The following is an 11,323-nucleotide window of genomic DNA, read 5'->3' on the forward strand; positions in this document are numbered from 1 at the left end:
ACATTTGATCCCTTTTCTTTATTGAAGTTTAACCAGACTATATATTGCTCTATTTTTGTGTGTGTATGTTATAGCTATTTATAAGTATTAAATTCTCAGTGAAGTTTATTCAACATCAAGTGCACTGAGGTCATTTTGGACAATAAAGTTTATTGTTAAAACTGTAAAATAGCCACATATTTGTCAAAGATTTTGACAACCACATTTGACAGATCATTGCAAAAATTAAAAAAGTTAAAAAAAAAATCACCAGCCTCTTCCAGTAAGCACAGCGAAATCATAACCAATAAAAGAATCACAAGTTCTTGAACAATCCCACCCTTCCCGTTAAATAAAATATCCTCTCTCTGACTGATGTCCCACAGGTTTAGCTATTCCAAAGCACATTGCTTCCTTAATTTGATGTTTTTTCCTGTTGAAACAAAAAGGAAGAGGGTGGGACTCATCATGGGCAGAGATTAAACTGGTGGGGGAGATAAAGACAGTTTAATTTGATGGGAGGGACAGAGAGGTTGCCCCATGGTCAATAAGTATTTTTCCCATCTTATTGTGACTTCAAAAGCTGGCATGGGCTGAAGAGACCTCAGCTGAGTCTTGCCAACAGTCATCCTCCATGTAAGGGTTTTTGTGCCAAGGACCATGTGAGGTGATGTTATCCCAGAGTTTACGTGGTTAGAGAATTGTTCCACTGTAGCATATGGCAAAAATCCATATTTTTCCCCACTGTACAGTATTTAACTGGGAGAACCACCACTGTGAAACAAAAGGTGTCCCGTGCTTCAGAGAGGCAGCATGTTTCTGGCCTCCTCCTCATAGATGTCAGGTATCTCTCCCATGGAGGAGCAGACCATTCGCACGGTGCTGCACCCACGAAGCTCCCCCTCGTATCGGATGAGCTGCCTCCAGAACCCGACATTGGGCCTCACCATGGGCCGACAGGACCTCACCCACCTGTAGGCCTCCAGGAGCGTCATGCCGCGGTGCTTCATCAGATATGCAATGCACAGGGTGGCGGAGCGGCTCACCCCGGCGTTGCAGTGCAGCAGCGTGCGGCCGTCCTGCTCGCCGGTGAGCGCTATTTTATCCGCCACCTCGTCAAAGTGATCACTGACAGGAGACCGTGGGGAGTCCGGGATGGGGATGTGGATGTACTCCAGCCCGGGAGCAAGCGTGCTGCTGCTCCTGGTCTCAGAAACATTTATGATGCAGGTTATATTGAAACGAGACACAAGGGAGCCGTCGTTGGCCGCCTTGCTGTTACTCAGATAAAGTTGATCGGTGATTTGGCACAGGCCAGAGAGCGTTGCAGGACCCGGCTGATGCATAAACAGCGAGTCAGGCTGCTGGTTGACAGGAAGCGATCACAGCACACAGACAGGACGGGAGCCTAGTAACGCTGAACATGCAGCATCACAGAGTGGTGTAGCATTAAAATGACAGCGGCGGATGGAAAGTGCTGCTTTGCAGAGGTGTAGCTAAATAATGACACAGAAAAACAAGAAAACCGCGGAACATCCACGCTCTTTCGTTTGCCAAGCCTCTTGTACGGCAACCCGAGGAGGCCAAACTTACAAAAGCGCGCACACGCTGGCGGCCCCTGCTGGATGAGGAACAGGTGGACTGACTAAATCTTTATGACAATGTTTGCAGTGGTTCTCAAATCGCACGAGGAGATTTTTGGCCGTCTCCAGCAGCGCGTGGAAAACCTTTGGATTCACCAATAAGTGTGAAAAACTGTCTGAGGGGAAAATTGACAGTATGATTTTTGGATATAGCTTTATTTACTGCATTAACCAGCAGTGTGGACAGGTACAGTATAGCAACCCAATCAATCAATTAATCAATCAATCAATCAATCAATCAATCAATCAATAATCTTAAAATATAACTTAATAAGTGTACAAATGCATGGGAAATAACTATAGGCACTTTAACTGTATTTTAATACAAAAGTCAACTGTGGCCTTGGATGTATGTTTCTGGCTGTTATCATGTTGAAAGCATGCCTGGTGACTGGGGGTACAGAGTGATGGTGGCAACTTCTCTTTAAGCGTTTCACAGAACACCTGTGAATTCATGATACATGATATGTGGACAGAAGTATTGGGCCACCTCCACATTACAACTACAGTAGCTTTTATGACATCCCATTCTAAATCCATAGGCATTAATATGGAGTTGGTCCCACCTTTGCCGCTCTAACAGCTTCCACTCTTCTAGGAAGGCTATCTTCAAGATTGAAGATAGTGTGTCTGTGGGAATTTTTGCCCGTTCATCCAAAAGAACATTTGTGAGGTCAGACACTGATGTTGGATGAGAGGGCCTGGCCTTCCCCAAACTGTTGCCACAATGTTGGAAGCAGAGAATTGACCAAAATGTCTTGGTGAGCTGAAGCATTAAGATTTCCCTTCACTGGAACTAAGAGGCCGAGGCCAACCCCAGAAAAACAAGCCCACAGCGTTATCTCTCCTCAACCAAACTTTACAGTTGGCACAATGCGGTCAGGCAGGGAACGTTCTCCTGGCATTCACCAAACCCAGACTCGTCTATCAGACTGCGAGATAGAGAAGTGTGATTGGTTGCTCCACAGAACACATTGCCACCGTTCCAGAGTCCAGTGGCAGCGTGCTTTACACTGCTTCATCTGACGGTTGGTAATGTAAGGCTTGCATGTGGCTGCTCAGCCATGGAAACCCATGCCATGAAGCTCCTGGCTCACAGCTTTTGTTCTGATGTTAATGCCAGAGCAGGTCTGGAGCTCTGTAGTTACTGAGTCAGCAGAGCATTGGCCACTTTTACGCACTATGTGCCTCAGGACTTGGCGACCCTGCTCTCTAACTTTACGTGGTGCTGCCGCTTGGTGGCTGAGTTGCTGTGGTTCCTAAACGCTTCCACTTTGCAATAACACCACTTACAGTTGATGGTGGATTACCTAGGAGGGAAGAAATTTCACAAACTGTGAAATTCAGTGAGCTCTTTAGAACAAGCCATTCTTTCACAAATGTTTGTAAAGGCAGACTGCTTGGCTAGCTGCTTTATTTTATATACACCTGTCGCAATGGGACTGAATGAAACTCCTGAATTCAATGATTAAGAGGTGAAGCCCAATACTTTCATCCATATAGTGTACCATCAATGAAATGCAACTCCCCTGGAGCACTCATGCAGCCCCACAGGAGAACACTGCCACCACCATGCTTTACTGTGGGTGCAATGCATTTTTCATTGCACTCCTCACCCTCGCGATGTCATACAGTTTGGAACCCACTGGCGCCAAAAAGATTTACCCAATCGTCTTTGCTTTTGTCTTCATGGGCCCTGGCAAATGCTAAATGGGCTTTTTTGCGCATGGGCTTCAGCATGGCTTCCTTTGTGGACACCACGCAGGCATGCCACTCCTCTGCAGTATATTGTGTCACGGGAAACACCCACCCCAGTTTAACTTTCTAATGCTTTAGCTAACTGTGGGCAACTTGCATGTCGATTTCCCTCAACTCTTCTCATCACAAAACGCTTATGTTGAGGTGTTAACTTCAGTGGACAGCCTGGACGTCTCAGCGGGCATCCCTCAAGTCAGTTTTGCTGCTGTATTTCAACTGATTAGCAATGCTTTACAAATTCTTAGCCTGAACTTCTTGTGTAAAGAAATTATTTTCTCAAGTCTTGTGACATTTCTCTCTTTCCATGTGGTGCCATTTTTGTCAGCACTGAATCAGAGTGGATATTCTCTTAAATACCACACTTCATTGTCAGTTATCTGCTGGCCACCTGTGTGTTGACTGATTAGACACATCTGTTGGTGAATTCCTGGTAATTAGAATTTTATCAGGTTTTACTCCTCAGATGTTCATTTGAGTATACTCATTTTTGCACCATTATCATAAATAATTTTGGAAGAAAAGATCCAATTTTCTTTTTGGTACTGACTAATGTAATTTAAAAACAAATTAACCAGATTTGCATGAATATTTGATTGTATAGGACCCCTTAGAAAATATTAATTCTAAAGGGAGATAGCTGTTTTTCCTGGGGTATACTCATTTGTAATGAGCACTATAGCTACTGCATTTTACACATTTGGCCTGTTTATTCGTGATTTTTCCCCCTTGTCTGTGCTTGTATTGATGCTTAATTGATTGATTTACTGATTGATTGATTGATTGATTGATTGATTGATTGATTGATTGTGGCCTGTGGGAGTTTCTGAGCAGCATATGGAGCGCATGTTTAACAGTTGTTGAACCATGAATCAAGAGGTTTGTTAGCTTTAAGTAAGCACATCTATGGAGAAATATGTCTTAGAGTGACTTTATCATAGATTAAAACAAAACAAAACAAAACACCTACATATGTATGGAGTAACATTTTTCTATCCTTCAGATTTTTAATATAGCCTACAATTAGGGCAATAGTTCTTTTTGTGGGGGGGGGGTTTCCAAATAGGAGGGCCACTAATGACACTTCTTGAACTGACTGTAGGCTTTTGTTGGGGGAGGCAGTGGACTTTAATCTCATCACAAAATGTGTGTGTAGGAAAACACAGATATATCACAGCAAAGGAATATTCCAGTCATAGGAGGTCCCAGTGCCATAAAGGAGCTAAAGTCTAAGGAACTGATAATCACAGGCACAATGTGTTTCCCTACAACAATAAAACTGCAATTTTCTGGTGATTTTTCTTCTCAGATCCAGCAGTCTGGCAGAGCCTCCATGCAGTGTCTCAGCTCATGTGTGTTAGTGGTGCTGGGTGGAGGGATGGTGCCCGGAGGCAGTCTGCTTGGTTGCCCAGGGAACACAGATGGTGGATGAAGGGCGCATACAAAAGATCATAAACCTGTGGCAGCTGGAGACCGAGACTATTGACTATTCAAATCTAGGTAGGCCTGCCCACACAAAGACATCTGCGTGCTGTTTAATACCTTCGATGTAAACACTCCTCTTTGTTCAGCTAGAGGGGCTTCTGTCTCCACTTCGCCTATTTTCCCCCGGACACCCGTCAGTGCGCAGCTGTTTCTGGCACTCCCAGATCTGCTTCTCTCTGCTCGGCGGCCATGGAGGCTCAGACGACGCTCCACCGCGGCTCATGTTAACGCCTTTATGAGTGCAAGGTGTAAGCGACCAGCACCGCTTTTCTTTTCCGCAGAACATCTCGCCTGTGTGTGAGCTGCACCGCCTCATCTTCAGCATGGAGGAAGGTGTGATGTTGGTGGAGATCGCTCTTCTCCCACCGTCTGATGCTGCGGGACAGGTGCATTTTCAACCTGGAGATCACTGGTAAGAAAAAAAAACCTTATTGTAGCGAACTACCAAATCCAGCCCATCCTTATACATTTGCTGCTCTATCTCATAAATGTGTTAGTTAATCGATGCAAACAATTGATTCATTTTTTATGCACAGAAAAGGGATTCATTTATTTGCCTCCAGAGAAATAGGCCCATATAGAACATGCTTTTGCCGGTCTTTGCTTTCCATTGTTGTTGTGCCGTCGGTTTATTTAACATACGCAAATTATTTAGCATGATCCAGAATATGAGATGGAGAAGAGATGAGGTTTACATTTAATAGAGGAGCTGCTGCAGGCTAAAAGCTATAGATTGTCGTTCACCTCTAGGTAGATCTACATCTATACGCTGAGCTGCAGCCCCAATAGCTCTGTATTTGCCAATGGAAATGAAAGTTTGTTTGGGCTCTATAGGGTTAATCAGTGATTTTTTTTTTTTTTTTTTTTTTAATTTTATTGCTTTTAGACTATAATAAGGCAAACTATGTGATATGCAATACAAAATCTAAATCAAGCACACTTGAGCATCATCAGATATAGGCCTGTTTATGATTGATTGCTGTTTTTGTTAACCCTGTGACTAATGGTGGATTTTTGCAGTGGATCTATCTTCAGACCAGCTGGCCTGTCAACAGTCAGGATATTGGAAGGATTCAAATGGGAAGCACAATCAGGACAGGTATGTGTGCATGCTGGATTATCTTTTAAAAGAATCATGAAGGGGGTTAATTTGCACAGTCACCCAGAATGAGATACAACACAGCATAGGGATATAACGCCATTATTTAATCAGTTTTCTAAATCTCAAGTGGCTTATATCTCTCTTTTAGCAGCGGATATATTTCAGCATCAGTCTCATTTGTCTCACTGACTCAGACTGAAAACACTTCACTGGCTGTCACTTGGACAGAAAATTGTCTTTGGCACAGGCTCTTAAGACTCAATAAAAAAAAGAATAAAAAAAAAACAGTCCCACACTAGTTTGGGAGGACAGGTGGGTTGCCTTCCACATTCTGCTGCTTTGTTTTGTGTATTCCTCTCCAGTTACACTGAAGAAAAGGCAGAGCAGGGCTCCCACCACAGCTCAATGTACTCCTGCTAACATCACTGCCATGAAGAAAGCCCTCCACCGTGCCGCCTCACACACTGGTAGAGTATTTCTCTGAACACTGTAGATTTATACCCCGGTGACTTTTATTTCCCTTATATTCACTTTTAACATCACTGTGACTTGTCATATAACTCTGGATGAATATATAGGCAGTGCCAGGTTTTACAGGAGCTGCCTTGCCTTTGTCCAGATAGGCAGTATGGTGTAAAGCCTCCCTGCTGGACGACAGAGAGCTGAGAAATGATGGGACAGATAGAACACGAGAGATTAGCAAAGTGTTAATTCATAAATCTATGCCACATTCGCGACTATCCTTTGCGGAATTATGAGGAGTAGGAGAGATAAAGCAAGCTGAGAGTGGAGATCACGGCCAAATCAGATTGAAATGATCTGCTTTTGAGGTTCATTATTCAGGATTATGCAGGATTACCCTGAAAAAGTGTTTGTATGCGTGTCAGACCAGTTATGAGGACAAAAATAGTCCCAGTAAGGTAGACAGAGTGAGTGTTCAGGTGGAGATGTTGGTGATTGGAATCTGAGAAATCAGAAAATGGCATCATGTGTCAGTATTTCTCTCCAAGTGCATACTGTTTGGTGCTGTTTTGCCATGCCTGTAACAGTTGTCGTGTCATTTCTTCTGCAGTGTTTGACGCCTGATGTCCTTAGATGGAGAGGATCGAGGACCGAACCTTTCCCTGCTGTGTGCCGAACCATTTTGCGCCATAAAGACAATTTCTGCTGCCGTTGTGTGTTAGTCTAATAGTGGTTGAGGTGTTCAAAATGACAGTCTTAATGTGACCCATTGTTAGCAGTGAGGTATCTCAGACATGTTCCTCTTGTCTGAATAGGCCTGTTTTTTATGCCATGAATACTAAAAGGGTGGTGTTTGAGTCCAGAGTGATTTGCCACAATGCTCTCTCCCTTCTCCCTTTCAAATGTGTGTAGGGGTGTGAGGGGGCGGCTGGGGTGGATGGGCTGTCTTTTTCCCTGTCTTTGAATAATACTAACCTAGCTTCACCCACTCCCACGCTCTTTTTGGCTGATCAAAGCACTGTCACTGCAGTCAGTGAGCACTTCTCACGCCTTCTGCTTCATCTGGTGCTGTATGCGGCGTCCTCTTCAAGCTGTAACCTTGGTTACTCTGTCTAACACCTTGCTCACGTCCCCCTCCACATGCAGTATGATACATTGCCTTAACTAGAAGCGTTAATGATGCAGGCCTGTCTGTGAACTCCTCACCAAGCCAGCAAGCATCTCCTTAGCATACACAGAACTGGAATGCTGTTCCCCCGGAATGCATTTTGCAACTTCTGCATGCATACCTCTGTTTTTAAGTCCTAAGTGTTTCAAAGACGTAATCAAGTGTTCCCATATTTTGAGAGTTTGAGGTTTATATGTTCATTTTGGTTTTGTGGAATTTGTTAATCCTGGATGACACTTTTTTTATACTTTTAGTTTAACTTTTGATTGGATGTTATTGCACTGTGTGTATGTGTGTATGTGTACCTCTGTGTGTGTGTGTGTGTGTGTGTGTGTGTGTGTGTGGGTATGCGGGTATGCATGTGTGTGCATATGGACTGTATGTATTTGTATGTGTGTGTGTGTGTGTGTCTGTGTGTGGGTGGATGTGCGTGTGTGCTCACATCTGTTTCAAAGTATTTTTTTGTGTAGACAGACAGTACTCAAATTGCAACAGGCCTTTCCTACTTTGCTGCTTTACCTCAGTGATATCCTCATAGTTGCAAACCTTCAAAATACCACAGGCTGTCCCCTTTGGTATCCGTTATTTACTGAATGCACCAGACACGGATCAACATATTTACAAATGATTCTTAGCATGTTTGAAGCACCAGCTGGGTGGAGTGCACCACATATACCAACACCTGTGATTTAGCCAATCACAGGAATGTATGTTATAATAAATGCACTATAATTGTGTGCTTGATACCTGCTGGCATTAACTGCCCTGAGGCTGCAAACCACACCCTCTGATGCTTCAGGGAGCTGATCCAGCGGCTGCTAATCATTTGCAAGGAGTGTTTTGTCCTGGTCTGAAACATACTAACAATATCTCACTAATACCTAACAGTACTAATGTCTGCTAACAGATGGATTATTACTAACATGTACTCTGAATGCTGATGGCTGGCCTTGTTCTTCCTAACACACTGACTAACCCTCTGCTTTATGCCCGCAGTCTGCTGCACAGAAGCCTCTCATGATCCTGCAATCCTTCTTCTCCTAGAAATGGGCTGTTTGGATTGACAATGATTTCGCAAAGATGTTATTTGCTAAAAAATAACCATCAAAGCAAACCAAAACAAATATGCTAGTGGGCACGGAGAGAAGGGTTTCAGGACTTGGGAGGGGAAAGCACAAGATGAAAAGAGGAGCAGCGACGGCTGCCAGTATCAAACTGGGTTGACCACATACTTATGTTTGGCAGAATCCTCTCCATATTTATGTTATCTGATTCTAGATGATATTGCTGTGCTGTGTCACGCTTCACAGGCCAAATTTGTGTGTCTTCAGAGAGCAGAGCTGTGCCTCTGCCTGTGCTCTGTGTGGTCAACCTTTGAAGGTGAGTGCCTGGCTTGTTGTCACCACGGGACATGCAACAAGACACAAGCCAAGCAAACCTGTCCGGCTCCATTTTACTAACTTGTGGTGAATTTACTAACAATGGTGCGGCTGAACGAGTCCACCCCTTGACTTTTGCTCTCACTAACATCATTTCAGTCCTGATGTGTGTAACCAACTTTCCTCACATCTCTTTCTGTAACTCCTTGGTCAGATCAGAGCATGGCCTGTGTGCTGCCACTGTAATGATGAGTGGTCCCATTCTTTAACTACATAGCATTCTGTCCCATTTCATGGACGCTTTGATATAAAACACATTCCAGCACCGTGAGTATTAAAGCCCCTGACTCTACTGGTGTCAGTCACATTCTCTAACAACTGACCTAAACAGCCTTTATGAGCAAGCTAGACAGTCATGTTACTAACATGTTTAAAACTCAAATGAACGGATACTAACCTGAGGAGCTCTCAGCAGCTCCCCACAAACTAACAAACTAACCTACTAATGAACTAATAATCTAACAAACTAACTAACTGTGCTGTCAGAGAGAACTGGTGGAGCAACCCGCCTCGAACAGGACGATGTTGCATCACACGTCGAATCAAAAAATACGTTTTTAAAGTGTGAGTGTGTGCATGTGTATGTCTGTGTGTGTGTGTGTGTGTGTGTGTGTGTGTGTGTGTGTGTGTGTGTGAGTGAGTGACTGACTGACTGACTGACCGAGTGACTGGATGTTGGTGTGTACTTGTAGGTTTGTGTTCTATCCGTGTACGCAGATCTGTGAACTTTGCTGATAATTTTCCAAATTGGACAAGCGTCTGCAGCCTCTCTGTTTTCTCTCACAAACAATACCATGACTCAGCAGTCTGGTCCCTGCTGCTGCTGTAGCCAAATGAGGCCACAGATGCCTCATTCAGGAGTCCATATGGGTCTAGCTTAGCACCAAGCTCGCCTTTCTAAGCCTTCAGCACTTCTCAAACCATACAATATGTGGTTGTTATCATTTTCTGTGGTTGCCAAGGTGGTTCAGTTCCAATGGAAGCAGCATACTGTAGATGTAAAGATCAAGACATTAATTGTATACCAGTTGTTTGCACATTATTGTGATTGAATCAGTTATTTTTAATATATAACTGTGGCTTTTCTACTCACCTCCTCTGTGTAATAAACTATTTTCAAGTATAGAGAGGACCTTTGGTTTGTCGTTTCTGGTCTTGACTGTTTCACACAGAGTGCACCACCAAGTGTCTGGGATGAAAAATTCCATGAAGCTGCTTATTCCCACAGGCGAGCTTTCAAAAATGTTCACATAGCAAGAAAAACTTGTGTGGGAGTCCCAACCTGAAAAACGATTTCTGCACCCAGCTGGAGGTTACAAGGTATTGTGGAGCACCATTTCCCTGAGTGCCATCTTTTCTCTGTTGATTGCTGTAATCACACTGCAGGATGATTACTGTCACAGCGTGTTTCATGTATGCAGACGCTTATGGTATGTTTACAGCACCTGTGACTGGCAATCCCTCAGTCTTCCTTCATCATTTTACTTTCCACCTTTCCATTGATCTCTGCCCCGGTTTTAAGGAGCAAGAGTTCATATTCGTAGATTTGGCACTATATATATGTACGTGTATCAGAAATTTATATTTTGTTTGATTCAGTTGGACAAATTGGGTATGGGTATGTTTCTACCAGGAGATGGGATCCAGCTGGAGTTAAATGCCCTATAACCACATTTGCCCAGTCTTTCTTTTTCTTTCTTTTTCTTTCTTTCTTTCTTTCTTTCTTTCTTTCTTTCTTTCCTTCTGTCCAAACAACAACCACACATGTACAAAATGATGTGTCATCAGCATGGCAACACTGTAAAATCACTGAAATGCAAAGAAAACAAATTCAAGTTTCTCACTGAATGTAGCATAAAGTTTTATTTATACAGCACCTTTCAAAACATAGGTTACATGGTGGTTTACAGAGGGAGAAAACATTAAAAGAACAAAAGATTGGGAAAAAGTATAACAATAATAAGAGTAATACAATAGTAATACAGTAATCATAAAAATACAATTTGTTGTCATGTTTTACGAAAAAGGATAAAAGGTTAAAGAACAAAGCAATAAAAAATATAGCAATAATAAAAGTAATACAATGGTAATACAGTAATTGTAAAAAAAAAACACAATTTGTTGTAATGGTTTGCAAAAAAAAAATTGTTAAAAAACAAAGAAAAAAGCAATAATAAAAGTAATGCAATACTAATACAGTAATAGTAAAAGATAAAAAAAATTACAACAGTTTGTAATGCTTTACAAAAGAGAAAAGATAAAAAATTATAAAGGATAAAACAAAAAAAAT

At 42.7% G+C, this 11,323-nt stretch overlaps 1 protein-coding gene and 1 long non-coding RNA gene across 2 annotated transcripts; one reads left to right on the top strand and one right to left on the bottom strand.

Annotated features, from left to right (window-relative positions):
- Window positions 1-136: 136 nt before the first annotated feature.
- On the bottom strand, window positions 137-1,592 carry LOC115364668 (dual specificity protein phosphatase 18). Its single transcript, XM_030059199.1, has one exon. The coding sequence runs from the start codon at window positions 1,323-1,325 to the stop codon at window positions 780-782; it is 546 nt and encodes a 181-aa protein (XP_029915059.1). The 5' UTR covers window positions 1,326-1,592; the 3' UTR covers window positions 137-779.
- Window positions 1,593-4,727: 3,135 nt separating this feature from the next.
- On the top strand, window positions 4,728-10,139 carry LOC115365860 (uncharacterized). Its single transcript, XR_003928791.1, has 3 exons — window positions 4,728-5,274; window positions 5,883-6,431; window positions 7,037-10,139. It is a non-coding gene; the product is annotated as an uncharacterized LOC115365860 (long non-coding RNA).
- Window positions 10,140-11,323: the final 1,184 nt, after the last annotated feature.

Source organism: Myripristis murdjan, chromosome 9, assembly GCF_902150065.1.
Source record: "Myripristis murdjan chromosome 9, fMyrMur1.1, whole genome shotgun sequence".
Lineage (NCBI taxonomy): Eukaryota > Metazoa > Chordata > Actinopteri > Holocentriformes > Holocentridae > Myripristis > Myripristis murdjan.

What these genes read in the sequence shown, in the direction of transcription:
- LOC115364668 (XM_030059199.1), bottom strand. Translation starts at nt 1,325, where the DNA reads ATGCATCAGCCGGGTCCTGCAACGCTCTCTGGCCTGTGCCAAATCACC.